This window comes from Capra hircus, chromosome 11 (genome assembly GCF_001704415.2).
Source record: "Capra hircus breed San Clemente chromosome 11, ASM170441v1, whole genome shotgun sequence".
In the NCBI taxonomy this organism is placed as follows: Eukaryota; Metazoa; Chordata; class Mammalia; order Artiodactyla; family Bovidae; genus Capra; species Capra hircus.
The window spans coordinates 72,914,358-72,942,159 of record NC_030818.1 but is presented as its reverse complement, the minus strand read 5'-3'; the positions used below and the strand labels follow the sequence as shown (position 1 = coordinate 72,942,159).

The 27,802-nt window shown below is 46.2% G+C and overlaps 1 protein-coding gene and 1 pseudogene across 1 annotated transcript; both read right to left on the bottom strand.

The window, feature by feature from the left end:
* On the bottom strand, positions 276-9,594 carry ADGRF3 (adhesion G protein-coupled receptor F3). Its single transcript, XM_005687073.2, has 13 exons — positions 9,511-9,594; positions 8,056-8,116; positions 7,525-7,665; positions 6,870-7,056; positions 6,199-6,437; positions 5,452-5,661; positions 4,801-4,944; positions 4,432-4,628; positions 3,864-4,043; positions 1,619-3,001; positions 1,116-1,157; positions 979-1,041; positions 276-335 (listed from the first exon to the last, which is right to left on the bottom strand). Exons 1-13 carry the CDS (start codon positions 9,592-9,594, stop codon positions 276-278), a joined length of 2,991 nt encoding a protein of 996 aa, XP_005687130.2.
* On the bottom strand, positions 25,071-25,469 carry LOC102188507 (annotated as a pseudogene).

The following is a 27,802-nucleotide window of genomic DNA, read 5'->3' as shown; positions in this document are numbered from 1 at the left end:
TGAAAAGGAATTTTCAGAGTGAACTGCGTCAAGGGTTGGTGGTGGTGACACCTCCTCCACCTTTCTGGGAAAGCAATAGGAGATGCTATCCACATCTGAGGTCTCCACCTTCTTCAGCCCATCTAGAAACGTCCACTTGAAGAAGTCTGTTTTCCACAATTGGGTTGGGACAGGTATACAAAGAGGAGTTCTCCTTTTAGAGCTTTGCTGGAAAGGGCTTTGTGCACTCAGCCTCACCACACGCTATGCGCACTGCCCCTAAGAATGCTTCATTTTCACCTGGCATCTTTACTTCTTCCTTTGCTGTTTTCTGAGATGCAGGTTTCACTTGTGGCCTCGGAAGGGGTGAAGTAAAGTCACTCAGTCATGTCCAACTCTTTGCAGCCCCATGGACTGTAGCCTACCAGCTTCCTCTGCCCATGGGATTTTCCAGGCAAAGGTACTGGAGTGGGTTGCCATTTCCTTCTCCAGGGGATCTTCCCAACCCAGGGGTCAAACCCAGGTCTCCCACATTGCAGGCAGATGCTTTACCATCTGAGCCACCAGGGAAGCCTGAAGGGGTGGAGAGGCCCAATTGCAGAGTGATTATTATTGCCATCTCTCCTTTGATGGATTGTATCCATTTCTACCTTTTCACTTGCCTTCCTGCCTGGGCAGCAGAAATCCTAGGAACTTTGCTCCCAGCTGCAGTGACTCCCATGCATACCTATCTTACTTTTCAAATGCCAACTGGAGGCAGATTTTCAGAGGGGGAATAAGGGACAATCCAGAATTACCAGGAGTCCAGGATACAATCAGGAGCCCAGGAACCTAAATCTGTCCTCTGCCTGGGCTGCTTTCTCCGCTGTTGGAGAGCTGGCCCTAAATCCCCAGTCTTCTCTTGGATTCTAGCTGCACCTGTCTCCTCCAAAGGCTGTGGAACATCTACTTCTGACCTGCTTTCAGGGGTCAAAGTAAAACTTGAAGGCAGCAACTCACCAAGGAGATGGTGGATCTGGGGGGGTGGCTGCAGCAGAAGCGTTTGTGTAAAGCCTCTTGGACCTGCAAGGAGGGGTGAATGCTGTTATGCACGGCCTTCCAGTGCAAGTCAGGCATGGGGAGACGAGCAGACTCACCTTCTTGTCCATGAGGCAACCAAACAGTAAGATGAAGACACCCTGAAAAGAGGGATATGGGGATCTGTTAGTCAAGGAGGAGGGAATCAACTGAAATCAACTCATTGCCCTTCCTCTTCCTTCAACCTCTGTCCTTTCGCCTAATTCCCATCCTGAGGCTTCCCATTTCAGTTCTGAGCATTAACATCACTTGATGCATAGGATCCATTTCAGATGCTTTTCTTACTATTATGAGGAAGATGAATATCAAAAGATAGGGTATTGGCAATTCCCTGACTTCAATAGCAATTTCAGATATTTTACAGATAAGAGAACCAAAGCTCAAAGAAGTCTGTCTAAAGTTACCTAGCAGTCCGTGGAGGAACTGGGATACAGACTTAACCCTTTTAAAATTCCGGCACCTGTGTTTTTCTGCTCCACTGTGATACCTCCTTGAGAAGGGACTGGCAGGGACCTAGGCTGTCTAACAGGGCAAAGAGCATGGCTGCCACTGTGTCACCCACCTGGGAGGCGTTGAGAACTGTGAAGAGGTAGTGAGGGACTATGGAGACTTCCTCTAGCAGAGTGGCCAGCCCCAGCCCCCAGGTGAGGCCGAAGATAGGTGTAAGAATGAGCAGAGCTTTGATCACCCCCAAGAGGGCTTGGCGCTTCTCCACCTGGGGTCCCTCTGACAGCGAGGGTCTCAGCAGCTTCAGCACAGCCATGGTGAGTACCAGCCCATTCACGCCCACGATGGCCAGCACTGGACCCACGAAGGTATAGAGTGCTCCTCCTTTCTTGTCCAGCCAGCATGCCCCCTTGCTCAGGTATTGCCCTCGGGGTAAGTAGAGGCCTAGGGTGATACCTGCTAAACCCATCGGGCACAGGTAGCCAAGGAGCACCATCAGGGAGAGTACTCGGAGCTTGGACAGCTGATGGAAGACAAAGAGAAGCTGGTGGGCCAACATCAGGGCCTGAGCCAGCATCCAGAAGAAGGTGGCCAGGTAGAGGAAATGACAGAGGAAGGCAGCAGCCAGGCAGAGCGGACTGTGAGGCCCCGCAGGGAGGAGTGGAGCTCCTAGGAAGCAGGCGTTTGCGGCCAGCAGGCAGAGGACCATGTTGAGCAGGGCCGAGTGGCGTAGGTAGGCGACCTTGTTCCGCACCACAAACCTCCACACCAGCCTGTACACGCCCAGGCACAGGAGCAGTGCTAGAATGGAGGCTCCCAAGCCCATTTGACTCAGCAGCTCCAGGGTGGGGTTGTTTGGAACCGTGTGTCCAGACATGAGGATGGAGAAGGCAGTGAGGTGCTGGCAGATACACTGAGTGGTGGGGCTGGCACTGGCAGCCTGCACTTGGCACCCTGCATCAGACCAGCCTCCCTTACCCTGGAAGAGATCATGGTCCCAGAAGACACAGTGGGGACTGCCATCTATGTCCCCAAAGTCCATGATGACCTCTCCCTCCTTGAAGACCTGGCCACCTGCCATGATGGAGATGGCGAGGACCAGACCAGGAGTGGCATAGAGGGAGTCCCCCAGCCCTTGCCCGTAGTTTGAGGGCAGAAGGTGGTCCAGTTCCTGCAGCACCAGGCTAGTAATACTGACGTTGGTTCCATTATGGCACAGGGGCGCCAATGAGTGCCTGGGAATCCATGCCTGCAGTGGGGGCTGAGTAGGGAAGGAGACTCTGTAGTTAGCTGGAAATGTGGGCTCGAGGAGTTGGCTCTGCAGCTGCACGTTGGGCAAGACGAAGGAGAAGGGCTGGTCCTGTGGGCACAGGCTGTGTGCCAGGGTCTCCACTGCCAGCAGGAGACTGGAGCCCACCGAGGGCATCTGCCTCAGGGCTAGGGTCCACAGAGAGCTGGAATTCATGCCAAGGACCTTGTCTGTGGTTTTCAGGACAGCCTGCAGCACCCAATAGAGAGATGAGGCCTGGCTGCCAGAGCCCACAGCATTGAGCTGGGGTGCTGGGAACCACAGACCCCAAACCCATCCTTCCAAGTCTAGCTCAGGACCCAAGGATGGGGATAAAGAGGGAGAGGAAGACAGGCCTGTGAAGAGAGCCTTTCTAATCGGGAAGGGTGGGGGGTTGTTCAGCCAACTGCTGGGGTGCCTTCAATATGTGGCTCCTGAGGAACACCCCACCCCTCTGTATGACAACCCCCCTCCCCCTTCCATCCCTTGGGGCCTCTAATGTCCTAAGGGGGCTCCTCCAGGTCTGTAAAGCTAGGAGTGGTGCCCAGTGGTAGAGGGCACACGCTCTGAAGTAGAGGACTGCCTGCATGTCTGCAGCCACAGGTGATGCATGTTCCAGACATGAAGGGTGTGCCGGGTCATTGTCCCTGGTTATTCCTTTGGCTGCAGCTTAGGGGTCACCACCTGGTGCCTATTCTGAGAGCTGGTTTAGGTGGGTCCCGCAAAGCCAAGTGCGTTTGAGTATCTTCATGCAGGTACCTTGTATGTGGGCCTGGGGGGATTTAGATCAAGTCTACATGTCTGCACACACACGAACACCTCTGAACTCCTGTTTCCACACCCCTTCCTGTTTTCCCCAGCCTCCCATGTGTTCCCAGCATCAGGCCTTCTCCACACTCCATGGCCTTGGCATATGCAGGAGGAGAAAGGGACCAGGAGAGCAGACACTTGGACTCTAGAAAGGTCTGCCATCTGACAGCCCATGGTGATGTCAGAGGGACAGAAATGCCTGGGGGAAGAGCTTCCTGCCCATACTACCCAGCTGGCCCCTGCTGTGATTCAGAGATCTCACCTCCAGGGCGCTGCAGTTGAGCTGTGTTCCGGTGTCTGCCACCACCTTGGCCAGGACTGTCATGGTGCCCACCAGGGCCAGTAAGTCAGAGGGGGAGGTCACTGCCTCTACCTGCTCCTGCAGCTGAGCCAGGATCTGTGACACCTCTTCCTCAGGCCAGCCCTGGCCTGCCTGTAGCAGCTTGAGACAGATAAGACAGCAGGAGGGGAGTGGGTGAGCCGTCAAGAAGGAGGGGCCACCTCCTTCCCGGCCCAGCACCTCCTTGCTTTCTCCCCACACCCCATCCCAAAGGAGCAGGAAGCAGAGAGGGGAACAAGCCATGTGGGAGGAATTCACACCAGGGTTTGTGGAGCAGATACCTGAGGGCATGAAGGTTTGGGACTACACCAACACTGGGTGGTAGGGTCTCAACACCTACTTCCTGGCTCTGCTAGGGCTCCAGTTCAGAGAAGCTGAATAACCTTCCTGCTGGGCCTTGGGGGGAAAGGACTCTAAAGCTGGGTCCTGAGTGAGGAAGGGATAGATCATGGAGGATGGGGTACATGGGCAGCAGGGTCAGAAGATTTACCTGGGCTCTGAGGAGCAGAGCCAAGAGCCCCGTGTCTGTGCAGTTGCTGTGGATGGGTCCCCAGACCCCATCAGGCCCACAGGGCCTCTTTACTGTGCCCGTCCTGTCCCCGGGACACGGGGCCTGTGCCACATGGCCAGCCTTGGTGACGTTCCAGGCAACAGTTGAGGAGTCCTCAGGGCAGGTGGTGTCTCCATCTGAAAATGACATCAGGGAGGGCTTAGCAGCGCATTCAAGCCCAAGCCTTTCCTTGAGCAGAAACCCCTGCAGGCTTTGGAGTCTGGTTGTGTTGTCCAGCTCAGTTCCCCAGGGGGAACTTCCAGGGTGGGCAGTGAGAGGACGGCTGGCTGGATCCCAGGCCCCACGTACCCTGGATGACGGTCACAGAGACGGTGACCCTGAGAGGGCTCAGACCCGGGCTCTGCAGCTCACAAATGTACATGGTGTTGGCTGTAGGGCAGTGCTGCACAGCCAGCATGAAGCACTGGGAGTCTGGCGTGTTGAATACAGAGGCTGAGGGGCACATGAGAAGGGAATGGTCTCTGGACCAGGGACATGCCTAGATCCCTTGGGGTCTTTCTAGCAATTTCAGAAGCAGATGAAACAGTGGAGAAAAGCTAAGTGGTATGTGGGCAGCAGACTACTGCAGGCTGAGCTGAGACTTGGGGCCGGGAGACCCTGATGGTGTGTCGGGGGTGTCTTATAAGCTCCAGGCCCTGAAGCCACAGTGGACTCATTTGTAAAATGGGACCATCATCAGAGGAAGCTTGCACAGTAGCATTGGGTGGGTTCTAGGAGATCGTGTGGATGACAGCATGATGTGAAAGTTGTCTAAACACATGTGGTTATTGTTGAACAGACCTGGGGTCAAAACAGTATTGTTTTGGAGTTCCAGTATTGGACCTGGAACCCCCAGGTTGAACTGCAGCCTGTTTCCTGGGAGCTGAAGCCCCAGCTGCCTGGAGGCAACTAGCTGCCCCTTCTCCCTGGACCCCCGAGACAGTCGGCCCCTTTCCATACCTTGGCCGCCCTCTCTGGGGCTCCAGGAAGCTGTGTAGCCCAGATGTGCACTGGGGGTGCAGCAGCTCAGCTGGAAGCCGGGGGAGGCGGCACAGGAGACGGAGAGCTGGTCTGGGAGCCCAGTCACATCTGTTGCCTGCAGGGGCACCCTCACCACCTGGTGCAGCTCCCACCTGAATCCCTGGGCCTCGAAGAGGCATATGTACTCACCTGCAGACACACGCCTGCTGCACCTCCCAGCTGCTCAGCCCCCACCTGTACTGCAGAGTCCCTCCTGCCTCCCCAGCCACTCCCTAGGTCTGCCCTCTCGATCCAGCCTGAGCTAGACCCCAGCAGGAAAGATCTCTGTCTCAAGGACTGCTGGGAGGAAGAGGAGATCCTGACGCTTTGTCACGAGCCCGTTGCCATGCATCCTAAGATGAACCTCCCTGTCTCCAGGAGATGCTCTGCCTGCACTACCCGCTGCCATCTCGGCATCACAAAGAAAAGCCCGCATCTGTCCTCAGGTGAAGTTGAGACCACACTTTTGGTGTTTTCTCATCAAAATTCTTCACATCCATGGGCCTCTTAGCCTTCGTTTCCCCAGAATGAATAAATGGACAGAAGGAAAATGAAGAGGAGGAAAGACAAGAAGGAAGGAGAAGAGAGGGAGGAGGAAGAGTCGGAGGGGAGCAGAGGAAGAGGAGGGAAGAAAGAAGGGGAGGAGCGAGAAGGCAGGAGAGGAGGAGGGAGCGACAGGCGGGCTACCTGCCCATCTATGGGAGATGTTGATGATGCTGAGGACAGTCCGGCCCCGGCTGGAGGTCAAGGACACACAGGTCCCTGCCTGAAGGAGGACGGGGCTGGGGCTTCCTGGGGGCCACAGGAACCAGTTCAGGTCTGTGGTCTCCTGGTTCATGAGGAGGGTCAGGTTCAGCGTGTTGCCAGGCATTTGCAGCCAGGAGTCAAGGCTCAGGGTCACGGGGACTGCAGGAGGCAGGAGACAGAACCCCCGGAACAGGAGCTCATGGCCCTGGAGCCTCACCCTCCTCCCCCATTTTCTGAAGCCCATCTCTCCTCATTCCTTCCCCACCCAACACTAATTGTCCTGTTTTGTCCCTGGAGGAATGTGGCTGCTGCAGTCTAGCCTGGAAGACCCTATCTGTCAGTAGGAACCACACAGGGAAGATTTTTGACCTAGGACTTCCCCCTCCACCAGAAAGGAAACTTTCCTTGTCCACCTGTCTCCAGAGCCCTGTTGTTGTTAGTCTCACTATTCCTGTCCCAGGCGCGGGGCCTGTGATCTGCTGTGATACCTGGCATTTTCTCTCACCCAGAGGAGCCGCTGGGCTTGGACCAGCTGGCAGAGATACAGCCGTCAGAGAGGAAAAAACACAGAGAGGGTTTTGGTCACTCGGGGCTATTGGTTTCCAAGTTCCCAGCCCTCCTCACCGGGTGGCAGCAGCTGGCAGTACCCGACTTCAGTAGGGTTCAGGACAAGACAGCCACACGGCCGGTGCTTGATGGAGGTTTGACAGGGCTGGTGATGGCTGCAGATGTTGGCGTTCCACTGGTACCCAGAGAGGCAAGCACAGTAGCTGCACCCGTCGTGGGTGACATTGCACTCTGTGACAGAAGGAAGGGAAATGAGAAGTGAGCAGGGTGTCCGGGAAAGCCTGATGCCTGCTGTCTGCGAGGCCCTAGGCTGGGTTTCTGGAGCAATCCAGAAACAATCAGACAATCCAGATAATCCAAAGTCACTGCTTTCTCAGCCAGGGTTCAAAGCAGCAGAGCGTGCTGGGCAAAGGCATCCGAGGTGGGAGCAGAGAAGCCCCGGCTCAGCATCATCTGCCCCTTGGGACTCTGCCAAAGTTTAGAAGATGGGGACATGGAGCAGGAAGGGAAGGTCTGTCCGATGGGAGGTGGGGAAGAAGCTGGGCATGTAGACCCTCCAAGAAATAGGGAGGGGCTCCCAGCAGTATCTCAGACCAGGGCGCTGTGGGAGGGCTGGGCTCTCACACCCTGAGCACCCCCTCCCACCTGAGCAGCTAAGAGCCACTGAAAGGCCAGGGGTCAGGGGAGGTTCTTCCCCACCTGTTGTAAGGTTGAGGCCAGTGAGAGTCACTGGGGCTGAGGAAGCCGAGGCAGTCGGGACAGTCAGTGGCTGGGAGAGTGCTGCCGGCCAGGGGTCATCGGAGAAGTCCAGCTGTACGTAGACGGAGATCGGGACCAGTTCTGCAGGAGAGGGGAGAGCTGGAGGGAAAGGAGCAGCTGCTGCGGACCCGACACTAGCTGTCCCCTCCAGGAACCCGAAGACATCACATCTTCCTCCCCCCACAGCCCATGCAGACAGGTCCATGCAGACAGAACCCAGGAAGATGGTCTCCACTCACCCATCACACATGCCGCTTCATGTCGCCCTCCCAACAACCCCCCTTACACAGACTCTCCAGGAGGAAAAGGTTTTGTCAAGACCTCACAGCTAGAGAGCTGCCTTGACGCCTGTGACCAGTGCCGGACCCAGTCTCTCTCTGACCCTCTCTGCCCTCTCCCTCAGCGGTGCCTCTCCCAGACCTTTCTTTCTGCCTCGTTCCCTGCTCCCCACCCTCGCATTCATCCACTCACCACCTGCTCCATTTTCGGGGTCCAGCTGTGGCCCTGATCCCCCTCGAGCCTGCCTCTGTCCCTGGAACAGAGCACAGGAAGACTCTGGGGAGAGCTGAACCCTGCCTTTCTCTGGGGACACCTTCTTCTCTAAGCCGCTGGGGGAGCAGCCTGGCTAATCTGCTGTGATGTGGTCTCTCGGAGCTCCTCTTGTTGACTGGAATCAAGCGGGCAGAGCAGGAGGGGAAAGCCAGCTTCTGGTAGGAGGTGCCTGACTGCAGCCCCAGGGATCCCTCCCAGGCCAGCAAGGCCTGCTTGAACCCAGGAACCAGGCACACCCTGGAGAGTCAACAAGCTTTGCTTAATTCCTTCCTGAATGTACCCATCCCTGGGTCTGTGAGTCTGTGTGTGTGCACTAAGTCCCTCCACGACTTTTTGCGACCCCCATGGACTGTAGCCCTCCAGGCTCCTTTGTCCATGAGGATTCTCCAGGCAAGAATACTGGAGTGGGTTGCTGTGCCCTTCTCCAGGGGATCTTCCCAACCCAGGGATTGAACCCAGGTCTCCCGCATTGCAGGCGGATTCTTTATCAGCTGAGCCACCAGGGAAGCCCAAGAATATTAGAGTGGAATGGGTAGCCTATTCCTTCTCCAGAGGATCTTCCATACCCAGGAATTGAACCAGGGTCTCCTGCATTGCAGGCGGATTCTTTACCAACTGAGCTATCAGGGAAGCTTGGGGATTATTCCCTCCATAGCAATTGCCATGAGGGTAAGCAGAAGCATTACCTAGGTCTCTGGTGTGTGTAAATATTTCCTCACCCACACCTTCCTCTCTGAAAACTGCATGTGTGTGAGGAGGTTAGTCTAGAAACAGATATGCTCTAGATGAGTATGTGGCTAGAGACAGATAGATATCCACCTGGGAGAGCACACCAATCATAAAGTGCCAGACTAGACACTGCTGACTTTCCTCAGATTCTCTCCTCCTCTATGCCAATGGCTCCCAAATTTGGCCAGCTTTTATTTTCATTTTTAAGTGGCAAGTTTGACTGGAAGAGCCTTTACCTAAAGTGCAGCAGGCATCAGCGGTGTTCACAGGAATTCAAATAAAGAAACAAAAGCTATCCTCACACTCTGAAAAATTATCCTGAACTCTCATAAAAAAACCCATCCTCTTTAAAAAAATATGTTACAGGGGCTTCCCTGGTGGTCCAGTAGTTAAGACTCTGTGCTCCCAGTTCTGGGAACCTGGGTTCAGTCCTTGGTCAGGGAACTGGATCCCACATGCCGCAGCTAAGATTTGCCGGCTCAGGCAAATAAATAATTTTTTTTTTTTTAAAGCATGACTTCCTCTCCCTCCAGCCCTCTCCCATCCACCCATCCATTCATCCTACACCGTGCTGCCTCTCACACCCAGAGGCCCCTACTGTCATCTCTGCAGACCTTCTCATGGTCCTCACCCAGGCTTACTCACAGGCTGGGATGCTCGGGCAGCTGGTGGCTCCACCAGAGGGAGAGTCACGGCCAGGAGCAGCACAGGGGCAGCTGAGCAGACCATGGCTCAGTGAAGCTGTCCTCAAGAGCCCACCTGCTGCCGCATGAGGCAAATGTCCTCAGAGGAGAGCTGGCAGGGCTGTGCACAGATGGAATGGGAGAGAAGAGAGGAAGGGAGCCAGGCTGAGTTTACAGAGGAAGTGTTACAGCCCATGCTACAGTCAAATGGGCAGCCAGGTCACTGTGGGGCCCCCTGGAGCTCACAGGCTCCAGTGAGAGTGGTCTGCCCAGGTTCCCTGCTGGAATCTGGGCCCAGGACTCAGTGAGCAGGAGAGGAGCTGGGGGCTCTAGGTTACAACACCAGCCATGTGTCCATCAGCCAGGTTCCATCACATCTCCGAGGGTCTGGAAAATCTGGATTTTTCTGCAGCTCTCAGGAAGCTGGGTCATTGATCAAAAAGGCAAGATTAGAAAAGACAAACATCAGAGCTGATGGCTATGCTGAAATAATTTCTAGATAGACTGGACTTTTAAATGTAACAAAGAATCTGGGAAGATACCTGGAGAAATTATCGAGGAGTTTCATAAAATAATTTCATAGTGAGGAAGGCTTTTCTAAGTGTGACACAAAACCCAGAAGCCAGAGAAGAAATGATAAATTAGAAAGTATACAAAATTTTAAATTTGGGATGAAAAGACTGTTGGGATAAAAAGGCAAAACATAACATATTTGTAAGACTATGACTGTAAGGCTAATCTTTTAAAAATGTTGTCTATTTACTTATTTATTTCCAGCTGCACTAGGTCTTCACTGTTGCGAGCAGGCTTCTAGTAGCTGCAGCAAGTAGGGACTACTCTTCATTGTGGTGCGCTGGCTTAGTTGCCCCCTCCCCACGACATGCGGAATCTTTTCAGACAAGGGATCGAACCCATGTCCCCTGTGTTGGCAGAAGGATTCTTAACCACTGGACCACTAGGGAAGATCAAGAGCTAATCTTAACATAAAAAATTTTTATCTTACACATCAGTAAGAAAATGGGCAAAAAAATCAAAGAAATATCAATAGTTTGATAAACATATACAAACACCCAACTTAAGATATAAGACATGCAAATTGAAATAGAATATTCTTTTTCACCCACTAACTATCAAAAGGTGAGACATTGGTTACCTTAAGTGTTAACAAAAATGTACTTGTACAAAAATATGTGTATAAGGATGGAGATCAAACTAGTCAATCCTAAAGGAAATTAATCCTGAATATTCATTGGAAGGACTGATGCTGAAGCTGAAGCTCCAATATTTTGGACACCTGATAGAAAGAGCTGACTCATTAGAAAAGACCCTGATGCTGGGAAAGATTGAAGACAGGAGGAGAAGGGGACGACAGAGGATGAGATGGTTGGATGGCATCATCGACTCAATGGACATGAGTTTGAACAAGCTCCAGGAGTTAGTGATGGACAGGGAGGCCTGGCATGCTGCAGTCCATGGGGTCAGAAAGAGGTGGACACAACTTAGCAGCTGAACAACAACAAGGATGTTCAAGGCAGAGCTGTTTGTGATAGCAAATGAGTTAAACAACCCAAATGCCCAAAAAGGATAGGTTAGGTAAGTTATGGCATTTCAAAATAGAACATTGTTATGGGGAAAAAGTAAAGTAGCTCTATTTGGAGTGAACCATGATATATATGGTGAAATTTAAACTGTATGTTATGCTCTCCTTTAGGTAAAAAAAGGAATCCATATTAGATACTTGTGCATTTTATACTTGGAATATTTCTGGAAGAATACATTAGAAAGTTAGCAATAATTGTTGCCTCTTGAAAATGAGATTAGGAGTCTGAATTGTTCTCTGTGCTGTTTGATATACATATTTTCTAACTTTAGGCATGTTCTTTTTTAATTATAGAAAAAGAAAGAGCTGAGACTTCCCAGTGGTTAAGACTCTATGCTTCCAATGCTGAGGGGGCAGGTTTGATACTTGGTGGGGGAACTAAGATCTCATATGCTGTGCAGTGTGGCCAAAAAAAGAAAAAAAAGAACTGATTTACACACTTACTTACACACACACACACACACACACACATACACACACACCCTGGGGTAGAAATCTAGACTCAATACATTTCTACTTTCTCCACCACCCCATGTTAGAATCATTGCTGAAAAAACAGCAAACACATAGAGCAAAATACATTCATGGGAGCAAAGACTTCGTAAATAGTTGATTTCAGAAAACATGATAACGAAGAAGAATCAGATTTGAGAACCAGAGAGACAGGACACAGGTACTTGGGGTGGGACACTGTTAGCATGTTGGCAAGTGTCTACTGCAGCTGCAGGTGGTCTCAGATGGACACCAACAGCATCTACTGTTGCTGCCAAAGGGGGTCAGTCAGAGAACTAAGTGGACCTGGACAGGGCTCACCAGGGCCTCTTGAGGACAGGAACGACAGAAGAGAGAGGTGGAATTGAGATGCGTGGAGGTGAGCTGCTTCCATGCTGGGTGGACACTGAGCAGCGGAAGTTTCCAGTTAGGAGAGGCAAGGACAGACCACTTGGAGAGAAGATGCTCTATCTAGAAGCAGAAACACCAAAGGAAGAAGTGACTCAGAGATCAGGAAGTCAATGGAGGAGACTTTCCTGGTGGTCTAGCGGCTAAGACTCCAGGCACCCAATGCAGGGGGCCTGGGTTCCATCGCTGGTCAGGGAATTACGATCCCACAAGCTACAACTAAGCCCGAGAACTGTAACTAAAGAAGCCTGTGTGCTGCAAAAAGACCCTGCACTTGCCAAAATAAATGATAACAATTAGTAATAATTTTTTTTTAAGAAAGTCAATAGAGGTGGAGCTGGAGAGATCCCTAAGGATTCAACTCCCAAAACAGAATTTTTCCTAATTGGTACTCAATTCATCTTAATCCCTTTGAGTTCATGATGAGAAATGAGTATTACAAGGGGAATAACATATTCCTGGGTCCATGAAAGTTGAGGTGTCCAAAGTGTATAAAATTACGAATAGAACTAAGGAAATGAGAATATTGCCATAATTACAGGTCTATGAATGTGTTCCGTACAAATGGTATAACTCCCATTTAATGAAGCAAGCTATATTTTCAATGTCATAGGAGTATATAAAATTTAAAAGAACTCTGTTGTGAATTCATTCATTCATATATCCATTAAATAAATATTTATTAAGCACTGGTGTCCGATGCTATGCTAGGTCTTAGACATTCGGTGGTATTGTGGACTAAATGCGTCTTGGTGCATTTACCAAAATAAAGGTTGGGCACAAAGACTGTGACAGTTATTATGGAATATAGTGTTTTTTTTTGGTTGCTACCAAGGCTTGGCCAGTATCAGGGCACATCAGAGGACGGTGTGCAGAGAGGAGGGGGAAATGCACAGCTGTTTACCCAGTTGGAAACCCTGATGCAGTACAGTTTCAGTAATAGCTAATTAGCTAATTCTTGACTGAGACAGAAAAGTCCAATACAGAAAGAACATGTTTAAAATTGCTTGATGACATATAATGTATGATCTATGAAATATATGACAATAAAAAGTATTTTAACACGAAGGCAGGTGCTGTATATGTCTTCATAAAAACTAAGGATATTTCTGACATCAAAAAAATTTAAGGGGTATGTGTGTGTGTGAATAAACATACAGGGAGGACTAGGACATTGGAATGAAACGGAAATTTTTCTTTTAAAGGCAAAAAAATTTCATACCCTCTAAGCAGAAGCTATGGATTAAAAAAAAAGTATTTTATTTATTTATTATTTTTGGCTTCTCTGGGTCTTTGCTGTGGTGCCTGGGCTCTTGTCGCTGCATGTGGGCTTTCTCTAGTTGCAGTGAGCAGGCTTCTTATTGAGGCGGCTTCTCTTCTTGCAGAGCATGGCTCTATCTGGAGCATGTGGACTCAGTAGTTGTGGCTCACAGGCTTAGTTGCTTGGCAACATGTGGGATCTTAGTTCCCAGACCAGGGGTCGAACCTGCCCCTGCATTGGCAGGTGGATTCTTAACCACTGGACCACCAGGGAAGTACTAGACCCTATTGATTTTAATGTACAATTCAGGCTATCAAAATGTTAATAAGTTTAAGTATCTATTAAGCACACACCCTACCTATTTAGATTCATCTATGAAAATCATTTTATAACATGGAGATATAGATGACCTCCCTAAGCATGAAATGAAATCCTAAAACCACATAGGACAGGATGACCAATTTGAATATGAAAAATATGAGATGGCATATACAAATCACAGAAGGCTACAAGATGGTAATATTACTCTGTGAAAGAAGAACAATTTTCTCTGAGGGAACAACTACATGCTAAGGTTTGCAAACAGGTAACGAACGGAAAAGCAGACACAGGAGTCAGATAGCTGGAGACCAAAATTAGCTTCATTACTGGAAAAGCTGAATGAGAGAGAGATGGTGGTTTGGATGTGAGCCAGAAGCACTTCCCAGTCATCCTCCTTGAACTGAATCTACTTACCCAGTCACTAGCATAGCTGGGCATCTCCAGGTCTCCCTTGTGGAGATGGGGGAGCTGAGAGTGGGTCTGGAGGACTTGCCACTTCAGAAGAGGGAGGTCTCAGAGCTTATTCTCCACTTCTTAGCCATCAAGATAGGTCACTGTTTGCTTGGGGAAATGAGAGAGGAAAGAGAGACTATATCCTTATGGGGAATGGAAGTTCCCTCCATTCTGTGGAAATGGGAGAAGAAAGGAATAGCATTCTGTACCAATACCATGCAGATTATAACAAGATTGATTTCAATATTTTAGTCAGAGAAAACTGGAAAACTTCATTTAACTCATGTCAAAATATACACATAAGAGGATTTTATAAAGTCAACAAACTTAGAGAATATTTTTGGATACTTTGTTGAAAAGCCCTAGAGAAATGTGTGCCAAGAACAAAAATTAGCAGGTACTTTGAGTGAAAACCTATTGTTTCTGCTTTATTCTACATATTTTCTGAACTGATTTGTAGAAAGTGTCCTCCACCCTTATTCACAGGTTTGCTACAGAAGCGGTCATTTCATACAAGGTCATGCTGCCCCCCTGCCAACAGCAGAGTCCTTGTTACACATCTAACACCACCAACTTCTCTCTTCCAGTGTAACTGGATGTGGGACCTTAGGGAGAGCCTGAGGTTCCAACCTGCATTGGAAGTGGGAGTCTTAACCACTGGACTACCAGGAAAGTTCCCCTCAAGATATTTTTATAATAGTGGCTTTTAAAAAATAATTCCAACATCTGTGTCATCACTGATGTTTATTGATTGCCTTTTCCCATGCAAATTGAGATTTCCTGACTCTTCATATGCCATGTAAGTTTGGATTGTATCCTTGACATTTGAATATTATAAGACTCTGGATCTTATTTAAATCCTATGGAAAATATTGATATTTTTATTTTAGCAAGCCACTGACCTAGTTTGGTTCAGGTCACAAATTCTGACCCATCTACTGTGAATTGTATTTTCAACCTCGGTTCCCTTTTCAAAGTCTTTCTGATACTATTCAGATCTACTGCATATGTGTGCCACCCAGCGACCAGTCTGGGACCTGGGTGAAGGTCCATGTCTTAGTGCAATTCTCAAAGTCTGTGGTATGCTCTTTAGGGTCAAGTATATAGATGTACACTTGGGAGAAACTCCCAGGACTTCATAAAACTCTAGGAGTCATCTTCCTGAATTTCCTTTTTCTCAAGTTACTCCAGTTCCCTTGAAATAATACTCTTGTCAAAGTAGCATGACCATAGCACATTTATATCTACCTATATTACATGTGTTTTAAAATACTTCTTTAAATGAATTAGAGAATGGTAACCACATCCATTCCTTCAAAACACTGTTCTCTTTATAGCCTGAGCTTAACACGTATAAACATTATTGTTCGTTTTAAAAAGCACTTTAAGTGCATTATAGAAAACTTTAAGAATATTTTCAAGTATTCTTTAAAACATTCAAGTGTTCTAAGAAAAACTTCTTAGAACATTCATGTTTTCTTAGAACACTCAAGTTATTCCTTTTTATTAAGAAAATATTTTTTACACTGTAAAGTTTACAGGATAAAATCCAGCTTCCTCAAGTCTAATTGGTTTAATGAGATAGGTGGAGGGCATTTCATGGGTCAAAATCGCCAACGGGAAGTGAAATGACCACACAATACACAAGTCAAATAAAAGTGAGGCTGGGTACCACTCCCTCTCCTCATATCTTGAGTAGAATTAGTTTGGGCCTTTATCTCAGAGCTCAAGAATAAATCCTACCAAATAGGAGATTGTATTCAATTAAGAGCCTACTGTGTTTGAACAACACAATATCTACATTACAAATATGATAGTTAGAGAATTCCTCGGCAGTAGAATGGTTAGGGCTCTGCACTTTCACTACCGTGGGCCCAGATTTGACTTCCCTGGTGGCTCAGACGGTAAAGCGTCTGTCTACAATGTGGGAGACCTGGGTGTGAGCCCTGGGTTGGGAAGATCCCCTGGAGAAGGAAATGGCAATCCACTCCAGTACTATTGCCTGGAAAATCCCATAGACAGAGGAGCCTGGTAGGCTACAGTCCATGGGGTCGCAAAGAGTCAGACACAACTGAGTGACTTTACTATATCACTATATACATACATATGTATATATATGAAAGTAAACAAATGAACAACATAAGAAAATTAAAGTGGTTTTGACTTTGGATTATCAGAGCAACGTTGGCTTGTTGAAAAAAACCTAAAACAATTGAGAAATGTGTAATTTAGAAACTGAAAGTACTTATGACTCTCTTTCTGGTCATAAAATAAACCACACTATATATCTTGCTTTTGAGTTGTTTACTAGGAAAGTGTTAGTTTTACTGGAAAAAAAAATTCCAGTAATTTTTTAAAATGAAAAGACCTCAACTTTTCATATTGCTGTTTCACATACATACACAAAAAAATATGCAAAGAAGCCGTTTTTTACTTGAATGTGATTGTACTTTTTTTCTTGAGAGTCTGTGAATTCAAACAAAATTTTAGACAGGAAGTTTATTAAAGAGTGGTCCAAGAAGTGAAAACAATCTAACATCCATCAGTAGTAGAATGGATAAACAAACTGCAGACAGCTTTACTTCCATACTTTAAAACCACACAGAAATTAAAATGAGTGAACTAGACTTATATATATAGACACAGATTAACCTCAAAACAATATTGAGTATAAAAAATATTGTAGTAGATTAGGAACTGTATACTGTGCTATGCCGAGTCTCTCAGTCATGTCTGACTCTTTGTGACCCACCAGGCTCCTCTGTCCATGGGGAGTCTCCAGGGAAGAATACCGGAGTGGGTTGCCATGCCCTCCTTCAGGGGATTTTCCTAACCCAGAGATCAAACCCAGGTCTCCTGCATTGCAGGTGGATTCTTTACTGTCTGAGCCATCAGGGAAGCCCAAAAAGTGGGATCCTATTTAAGCACACACACACAAGCCCCAAATAATACTGTACTGAATCTAGACATAAACCTATGTAATAAAAGTATAAAATAAGAATAGGAATAATAAACAACAGCTGCAAGATAGTGGCTAATTCTGGGACCAAGTGGGAAAGAGATGGTATAGAGCTGGAGCTTTAGCTGAAACATAAAAAAAGAACAATTCAGACTTCCTGGTGATAAAGAATAGTGATAAAGAATCCACCTTCTGAGACAGGAGACATGGGTTCTATCCCTGGGTCCAGGAAGATTCCACGTGCCACAGAGCAACTAACCCTGTGCCCCACAACTCAAGTCCATGCTCTAGAGCCGATGAGCCATGACTGAGCCTGTGCAGCGACTACTGAGGCTTGGGTGGCTAGAGCCTGTGCTCCGCAACAAGAGAAGCCACCGCAATGAGAAGCCCGCCACAACTACGGAAAGTCTGCATGAAGCAAAGGAGGCTCAATGAGCCAAAATGAATAAATAAATAAAATTTTTAAGGAAAAAAAAGCTCTGACGAATACATGGTGAAATACTAACCCCTGTTAATTCCTGGTGGTGGTTATTTGGATATCAAGTATATTCCTTTCTATGTGTGATATAGTTAAGCTGGGTAATGATGCTGGTGATGCTGGACAGAGGGATGGGGAAGCTTTCCTGATCTTGATCTTGACCTTTACTGTTAAACATACAGATATCTTTTTTTCTTCCAGTTTGAATCATTTTAATATTTAAAGACAAAAAGTGAGTGCTTTTTATTTTTTTAAACACAGGCACAGAGGTCTAACTGCCAACTTGCACACAGGAAATGAGCACCTGCTCTGTCACCCACAGTCCCAGCTGGTGTTTGACTGCTGTGGGCCCTCACCCTCTCCATTCACAGCGGCTGATTTATGCTACAACTGTAATGTATCTGGTCTGTTTCTTAATGTGTGCATGTCTCTCCCCAGCATCTCCATTCTAAAATAAAAACCAAAGAGTCATTAGGGGCAGGGGACATCTCTCCCACTGGTACCTGCTCCCACCCTACATCTTCTGGCTTGGAACAATGCCGGGAAAGGAGTGGATGGCCAGAGCGGGAGGACGGGGCTGCACTCCGCACCCTGTCATTGGAGTGAGGACAGGAGGTATAAGCTAAAACAACATGGTGGGCACAGATGAGCTTGGGAGTCCCTGTGTGAGATGAGGCCAAGAGAATTCTCCTCACCAGGTTTAGAGAGATCAAGGTGTCATCATTTAAAATGAAAGTATTTTATTTTATCTCATGAATCAGCAATTCAAAGAGTACTGAATTTCAAATATTTTCCCACCGAGACACCTCAGCTATCGCAGGAACCATCTAGACCTTTCCAGGAAGTGAAGGTAGAGCTACCTTCACTGACAGCCCTACGGTGAGGTTAGAAGCATCTCTTCAGTGTGGGAAACAACAGGAAGAGCCTGGATCAGGAAGGAGGTAGCCTCAACTCACAAGGCTGTTCTGCAGAACCTGTACTTTATTGGAGCCACAGAGAGAGAGAGAGAGAGAGAGAGAGATGAAAAGTGGCTCTCTGTCAGACTCCATGGTCTCCCTGACGTGGCATTACCTGGCTCCTGGCTCATCCCCATCCAGCTCCTCCTCATCTTTTCACATGTCTTTCCAGAGCACTTCCTCCTCAGAGAGGGGACAGTGGCAATGGCCCCCTTAGGGACCCTAGCCATAGATGCATTTTTTATGAGAAAAGTGTTTCTTCTAATACACATCTAGGTTTTCATTTCCGAAAGAAAAGCCTTTACTTCCAGCACTTTATAAAATTTAAAGGGCTATGCCTATACAAAGATGGGCTTTAAAAAAAAATTACCTAGGAAAAGCGTTTTATCCTCCTTAGTTCTCTCTTTGGTTTTTATCTATTTTCCTACTTGTGTGGCTTATTCCGTCATAGAAATCTTAGCTCTAGGGTCCATCTTAATGCTCCCATTCTTTACATCAATTTCTCTGGAGAAGCTGTTAATTCATTTTTTCCTGATTACCTACCTACTGCTTTCAAGAGGGAACTTGCTGGCAGTTACCTCTAGCACTAGCTTCTCAAATTATCCCTTTAATCTTTCCTGTTCCTAGTCTCATGCCAAATGAGGAAGAGAAATCCAATATGAGTATTTTGCTGATGCTTATATCAATGCAAGAGAAGACTCTACACATGGACATCACCAGATGGTCAACACCGAAATCAGATTGATTGTATTTTTTGCAGCCAAAGATGGAGGAGGTCTATACAGTCAGCAAAAACAAGAATGGGAGCTGACTGTGGCTCAGATCATGAACTCCTTATTGCCAAATTCAGATTCAAATTGAAGAAAGTAGGGAAAACCACTAGACCATTCAGGTATGACCTAAATCAAATCCCTTACGATTGTACAGTGGAAGTGAGAAATAGATTTAAGGGGCTAGATCTGATAGAGTGCCTGATGAACTATGCATGGAGGTTCGTGACATTGTACAGGAGACAGGGATCAAGACCATCCCCAAGAAAATCACGATAGTGTGATCACTCACCTAGAGCCAGACATCCTGGAATGTGAAGTTAAGTGGGCCTTAGGAAGCATCACTAGGAGCAAAGCTAGTGGAGGTGATGGAATTCCAGTTGAGCTGTTTCAAATTCTGAAAGATGATGCTATGAAAGTGCTGCATTCAATATGCCAGAAAATTTGGAAAACAGCAGTGGCCACAGGGCTGGAAAAGGTCAGTTCCAATCCCAAAGAAAGATTCATTCCAATCCCTAAGAAAGGCAATGTCAAAGAATGCTCAAACTACCAAACAATTGTACTCATCTCACATGCTAGTAAAGTAATGCTCAAAATTCTCCAAGCCAGGATTCAGCAATATGTGAACCATGAACTTCCAGATGTTCAAGCTGGTTTTAGAAAAGGCAGAGGAACCAGAGATCAAATTGCCAACATCCACTGGATCATCGAAAAAGCAAGAGAGTTCCAGAAAAATATCCACTTTTGCTTTATTGATTACGCCAAAGCCTTTGACTGTATCGATCATAAGAAACTGGAAAATTCTTCAAGAGATGGGAATACCAGACCACCTGACCTGCCTCTTGGGAAACCTGTATGCAGGTCAGGAAGCAACAGTTAGAACTGGACATGGAACAACAGACTGGTTCCAAATAGGAAAAGGAGTACGTCAAGGCCGTACATTGCCACCCTGCTTATTTAACTTATATGCACAGTACATCATGAGAAACACTGGGCTGGAGGAAGCAGAAGTTGGAATCAAGATTGCTGGGAGAAATATCAATATCCTCAGATATGCAGATGATGCCACCCTTATGGCAGAAAGTGAAGAACTAAAAAGCCTCTTGATGAAAGTGAAAGAGGAGAGTGAAATAGTTGGCTTAAAGCTCACCATTCAGAAAACGAAGATCATGGCATCTGGTCCCATCACTTCATGGCAAATAGAGGGGGAAACAGTGGAAACAGTGGCTGACTTTACTTTTTGGGCTTCAAAATCACTGCAGATGGTGATTGCAGCCATGAAATTAAAAGACACTTACTCCTTGGAAGGAAAATTATGACCAAACTAGACAGCATATTGAAAAGCAGAGACATTACTTTGTCAACAAAGATCCATCTAGTCAAGGCTATGGTTTCTCCAGTGGTCATGTATGGACGTAAGAATTGGACTGTGAAGAAAGCTGAGTGCCAAAGAATTGATGCTTTTGAACTGTGGTGTTGGAGAAGACTCTTGAGAGTCCCTTGGACTGCAAGGAGATCCAACCAGTCCATCCTAAAAGAAATCAGTCCTGAATATTCATTGGAAGGACTGATGCTGAAGCTGAAATTCCAATACTTTGGCCACCTAATGCGAAGAGCTGACTCATTTGAAAAGACCCTGATGCTGGGAAAGATTGAGGGCAGGAAGAGAAGGGGACGACAGAGAATGAGATGGTTGGATGGCATCACCGACTCAATAGACATGGGTTTGGGTGGACTCCGGGAGTTGGTAATGGACAGGGAGGCCTGGCATGCTGTGGTTCTTGGGGTCACAAAGAGTCGGACACAACTGAGCTGAGTGACTGAACTGAACTGAATGTTCAACTAGGATACATGAAGAGATAATGAGGTTGCTACTTTTATACATTGTCTCATGTCTGTATGTCTTGCTTCCTAACTTCTGCTAGACTTCTGGTCAAGCAGGCTACATGCCTTGGGTATTTCAGCAACAACCTCAAAGCCTTACTGTATTAGGTATCTATGTTGGCAACTATTACCTCAACCCCTGCCCCAGGTTTTTGAGGATTCTTAAGGAAAATGGATTATAGCAAACTTGCCTACTCACTTTCTCCAATTAGCATCTTTTTTTCCCCCCTAGTACCTTTCTCTTCCATGCAAACTAAATAACTATCCATCTGAACTCCGATGATTTCAAAGTTTCATGAAGACAAAATTGATCCCTACCCAACATACAGCCAATGAAGTCCCTTGCATGGCTGTATGTTCAAATTTGAGAAAGAAAAATAAGAATAGTAGTTATGTTTGGTTATATTTGCTGACCTGATGTTAGATGAGGCAAACAGGAATAAGGAGAGAGGCATGACGGGGTGATGCCACTAGGCTACCCATCTGAATGACATGTACTTGATACGCCTAGAGTTCTGCATCCATTTTGGTATAATAACAATGGGGAGGAGGATGGGTGTGTAGGACAGGTATCAATTCTCTCTCTGCTCAGAAAATACAGATGTTGGGTCACTACCAACACTTCAAAGAATGCTGACGATAAGACTTTGCCCAGTGTAAAACTTTGCTGAGGTCAGTTTTTAAAAAATTATTCTCTTTTTATTTAACAGTCATGCTCATGAATAATGGATATAATATAAAAGAAGTAATCACTCATCTTCAAAACTTGGGCCTCTAAGTTCCTCTGAATCTTTACACTGTTTCTCTTGGTTTTGCATGACTATTGACACCACTGAGTTGGCTGGTGTTCAAAGGTTAAGAGCATGAAAAATGGCCAGAAAACCAGTGGGACAAGTCACAGAATCATGGAGAAACCACCCTCCTCCAGTGACATGGGCAGTAGAAGGTATAAGGCAGCATTTGTTTCTGCTGAAACTCAGTATATTACACTGCCCTTTTCTGTAATAAAGTATTTGATGACTCACTCAAAGAGAGTTCTCAATATATTCTTACCTAGTAGGATTATGCTTTAAAAATATAAAAAACAGCCAAAACCCAGCAGCCAAAACCTAACCTGAGAAGGTTCACCCTAGGTAGGGAATTTCATCTTTAACAAACAACAAGCAATTTAATGACTCTGTTCAGTTCTGTCCTAGCTTTTTTCCCCTCTAGACTTGATTAAAAGTCAACTTGTGATTTTTTTAACATCTTACCATGGTAACTTGTAGAAGCAGGGTGTAGTAGAAAGTTATTCAACTAGAAGTTTGATGACCTGTGCTCTTGTTTCAGCTTTACCATACACTTTTGGACTAGATATGTAATTCTTCTGTTGTTCCATTTTGTACAATTAGATCAACTATCCGGCCATGGTGCAGGGCTGTTAGGATGATTGGGTGAGAGGTCAAACTGCTTTGAGAACCAATAAGTTAGTATAAGGCTTTATTGTTTTAAAAATTAAAACCGAATCAGTATCTTTATATAAGCTTCCTTGGGAAAACTTCCCCATTTTTATGGCTTGAATAACTTATATCAGATTTATTAACTATATTAGTACTTGAAAGTGAAAGTTACTAAGCCGTGTCTTGACTCTTTGCGACTCCATGGACTATACAGTCCATGGAATTCTCCAGGCCAGAATACTGGAATGGGTAGCTTTTCTCTTCTCCAGGGGATCTTCCCAAACCAGAGATTGAACCCAGGTCTCCGGCATTGCAGGTGAACTCTTTACCAGCTGAGCCACAAGAGAAGCCCTATATTAGTCCTTAACTTATTCCAGTTTTCTAGATATCTCCACATATTTGACACCATCTTACTTCAGACTAAGTAAAACAGGAATTGTAGGAAGTATACTATTTTTTATCCCGAGGTTATATTATGAAGGTGATGACACTGTTTCTAGCACAGGTCTCTTTTATGATTATCATACCGAAAGGCAAAAAGCCTGATCTTGAGTGTTTGAGATATAGCACAGATAAACTTCAACAGATGAGGAGGCAGACAAGAGAAGCAGGCAGTGCCAAACTATGCTCCATACTGTGGTGCAGAAGGAAGAGATAGCATGGGGGTATACAAAGGAGTAAATAGCCAGGCCAATGTGAAGTGGTCCCTGCCAGCCCTGGGCAGGCTTAGGGATAAATGCACCCTGGACTGGAATTCAGGAAAGAGGAGACAGGAAGGTGATTTACTTGCAAAGGCAAATTTGTTTACCTGACAATGTTTTCTTCTCAGGCTAGAGTGCCTGGTAAAACTCACCCAGGCCTAGGATTTGTGGGGTTTTGAAAAATAATACCTTGTGTTTATATGGGCTTATACTTACCATGGATTTCCCTGGTGGCTCAGACAGTAAAGCGTCTGCCTACAATGCAGGAGACCCGGTTTCAATCCCTGGGTGGGGAAGATGCCCTGGAGAAGGACATGGCAACCCACTCCAGTATTCTTGCCTGGAAATCTCATGGACAGAGGAGCCTGGTAGGCTATAGTCCATGGGGTCGCAAAGAGTCGGACACGACTGAGCGACTTCACTTTCACTTTTCACTTTCATGCACTGGAGAAGGAAATGGCAACCCACTCCAGTATTCTTGCTTGGAAAATCCCATGGACGGAGGAGCCTGGTAGAGTTGGACACGACTGAGCGATTTCACTTTCACTTTCACACTCACCATATATATCTTATATTTGTATGGGTTTAATTTATTTTTCCACTCAGATATAACTCAACTTATATATTTTTAATTTTAATTGTAGACTAATTACAATATTGTGGTGGTTTTCATCATACATCGACATGAATCAGCCATGGGTGTACAGGTGTCCCCCCATCCTGAACCCCCCTCCCAACTTCCTCCCCACCCAATCCCTCTGGGTTGTCCCAGAGCACCAGCTTTGAGTGCCCTGCTTCATGCATTGACCTTGCACCGGTCATCTGTTTTACATACGGTAATGTACATGTTTCAATGCTATTCTCTCATATTGTCTCACCCTCACCTTCTCCCACATAGTATAAAAGTCTGTTCTTTGGATCTATGACTCTTTCGCTGTCTTGCATACAGGGTCATTGTTACCATCTTTCTAAATTTGTATGGGCTTAACAGGCTTATGACATGCTCTTACGTAATAAGTGTAAAAGATAGGACAAGAATTATGATCATTTTACAGATCAGTTGATTTCATCTTAGAGAAGTTAAATGATATAATTTAATTAAATTTCAGAGATGAATAGTATCTTAAAGATTTCATCTAATGCTCGCTCTTTAAAAAAAGAGAACATGGTTAGGTGAGTAAGTTGTCTAGGATCACAAAGCCAGTATGCAACAGATGTCAAAGTATAGACAAAGTTCTGTGTTGTGTTTCAGTTTAGAAATTCTCAGACTGACTCATATCTGATTCTAATTTGTTATAGTCTTCTGTAGAAGTTGTTTGTTGTTGTTGTTTATTTGCTAAGTCATGTCTGACTCTTGGCGACACCATGGACTGTAGGCTATGCCAGGCTCCTCTGTCCATGGGATTTCCCAGCAAGAACACTGGAGTGAGTTGCTGTTTCCTTCTCCAGGGGATCTTCTGGACCAAGGGATCAAACCCAAGTCTCCTGCACTGCAGGCAGATTCTTTACCACTTAACCACCAGGGAAGCCCCTCCTTCTGCAGAAGAGAGGCCACAAATTGAAGCTGCTCTCACAAAATTAAAATCTGCTCTTTTAAAAACAGTACTTTTGAAGAAAATATCAGAGTTAGGAAAAATTTTACAAAATTAGAAATGTTACTTTGAGTTTGCTTACATCTGAAGTGATTCACAGTAAGTACAGTTTATTAACTATTAGGTTCATGTACTCGTCACATTTTATGGTTTTTCACAATTGAATATCTTTTAAAGTATGAAGTTTATGTATTTATTTATTTTTCCAGCCAGTGGTCTGTTTTATTGACAGCTGGATGCTCAAGCCTTAACTGCATACTTCCGGAGTGGTACAGCCGCTCCTTCCGCTGCTGCTTCTTGGTCTTCAGGGTCTCTTCATGCTTGTTGAGCCGGGGGCGCATGGCACGTGTTTTCTTGGGCCGCAGATCCAGGGGCTTGTACTTCTTGCCCTTATAGAATTTCCTGAGGTTCTCTTTCTGAGTCTGGTTAATGACGGTCAGTACACGGGCAATGGATTTACGAACTACTCAGATCTTCGAGAGTTTGGAAGCCGCGCCGCCTGTCCAGCTGTTTCAGCAGCTCCTCCTTCTTCTTGCCGCGAAGGTCTCGAGCCTTAATCTTGGCCATGGCTGTAGAGTCTGCCTCCGCTGCCTTCTTGGAGGGAAAGAGCTAAAGTATGAAGTTTAAATCTCAGATGGGTAAGCACAGGTCTGTTATTAAAAATAATTTAACAAGGTTTTTTCCTATTCATATGTTTTGAAAGAAACATAGAACAGGAGAAATCTGTAGTGTATTACTTGGGAGAATAGCTTCAGTCTGATTGTCTAAAATCCTGATTCAGTTTTCTTATCAGTACACAGAGGGAATTTAAATACCCTACTGGCAGAAGGAAAATACTTTTATGTCCAAGGAGGTGGTTTCATAATTTTCATTATGAAAATTATGCCAATTTCCTTCTTAAAGGAAGATTCACATTTCCAATGTACTTCTCAAAGCTGGGCACTTCACAGCATAGCAGAGATCTTTGCTCATTCATGCAACAAAATGTATTCAGTTCAGTTCAGTCGCTCAGTCATGTCCGACTCTTTTCGACCCCATGAACTGCAGCACGCCAGGCCTCCCTGTCCATCACCAACTCCGAGTTCACCCAAACTCATGTCCATCAAGTCAGTGATGCCATCCAGCCATTTCATCCTCGTGTCGTCCCCTTCTCCTCCTGCCCCCAATCCCTCCCAGCATCAGAGTCTTAAAGGTCCATTTAGTCAAGGCTATGGTTTTTCTAGTGCTCATGTACGGATGTGAGAGTTGGACTGTGAAGAAAGCTGAGCGGTGAAGAATTGATGCTTTTGAACTGTGGTGTTGGAGAAGACTCTTGAGAGTCCCTTGGACTGCAAGGAGATCCAACCAGTCCATTCTAAAGGAGATTGGTTCTAGGTGTTCTTTGGAAGGAATGATGCTAAAGCTGAAACTCCAGTACTTTGGCCACCTCATGCGAAGAGATGACTCATGTATTATTTGCAGGCTGCTAGGCTATGGGACTTCCCTGGTAGCTCAGTGATAAAGGATCTGCCTGCCAATGTCAGGAGACATGGGTTCGATCTCTGGTCTGGAAAGATCCCCTAGAGAAGGAAATGGCAACCCATTCCAGTATTCTTGCCTGGAAAATGCCATGGACAGAGGAGCCTGGTGAATTAGAGCCCACTGGGTTGCAGAGTCAGACACGACTTAGTGACTCAATGACAATAGTCTATGGAACATGTGGAAAACCAGGTTTTATTAAGATAAAATTCTTCCCCTTAGGGCAAGTGAGGAAGAAGAACAACCAATTTTATTGATCATGTACTATGCAACAAGTATGATGATAGTTTTACACCTATTACTTCATAAGAATCTTAAAGTCTAGAAGACTTATGGAGAAACAATAAAATACTTATGCTTGATATATATAAGTCCTCAATGAGTATTTATTGAATGAATGAATGTAAAGAACATGAGATCTCAAAATAATTGTCCTTGCTTCAGAGTCCCAGAGAGATTGAGAGATTCCCTTAGGTGAAGGTTTTCCATACCAAAGACCACATTCCTTGTTGAGTCGACCATTTCCAAGCTGCGTAATTAAGTGATCCTGGGCCGGTTAGGTCATCTGAATTTTGGTTTCCTAGCCTGCAGAGCGGAGAAGGCAATGGCACCCCACTCCAGTACTCTTGCCTGGAAAATCCCATGGATGGAGGACTCTGGTGGGCTGCAGTCCAGGGGATCCTTAAGAGTCAGACAAGACTGAGCGACTTCACTTTCACTTTTCACTTTCATGCATTGGAGAAGGAAATGGCAACCCACTCCAGTATTCTTGCCTGAAGAATCCCTGGGACGGGGGAGCCTGCCAGGCTGCCGTCTATGGGGTTGCACAGAATCGGACATGACTGAAGCGACTTAGCAGCAGTAGCAGCCTGCAAAGTGGGGAAAGTGTCTTCCGTCTCAGTGTTGTGACAGGGGTTGGTGATAAGCTATGTAAAATTCCCCACGTGGAAGGATAATTAATAATTATGCTATTGGTAGAGCCTGGTGGGCTGCCATCTATGGGGTCACACAGAGTCAGACACGACTGAAGCGACTTAGCAGCAGCAGCAGTAACAGCACAATCAACTATTATTATTATTTACTAGACTGATACACACTAGCTATTGATCTAATTTTTTCTACAATTGGTTTCAGTTATATAAATTAACTTCTTGCAAATGCATTTAAGGATCCCCAAGTGGCTCAGTGGTAAAGAATCTGGCTACAATGCGGGCGTGCCTGCCAAGTCATTTCAGTCGTGTCCGACTCTGGGCTACTCCGTCCCTGGGATTCTCCAGGTAAGAATACTGGAGTGGGTTGACATACCCTCCTTCAGAGAATCTTTCCGACCCAGGGATCGAAACCGCGTCTCTTACGTCTACCAGCATTGGCAGGCTAGTTATTTAACACTAGCACCACCTGGGATGCCCGCAATGCAGGAGA

Bases quoted from the DNA above. Each gene is read 5' to 3' on its own strand.
- ADGRF3 (XM_005687073.2), bottom strand. From the start codon at position 9,594: ATGGTCTGCTCAGCTGCCCCTGTGCTGCTCCTGGCCGTGACTCTCCCT. The intron at 4,945-5,451 runs GTATGGAAAGGG...TGTGCCCCTCAG, and splicing joins CCCCAGAGAGGGCGGCCAAG to CCTCTGTATTCAACACGCCA. The intron at 4,044-4,431 runs GTAAATCTTCTG...ATCTGTCTCAAG, and splicing joins CTCTGCTCCTCAGAGCCCAG to CTGCTACAGGCAGGCCAGGG.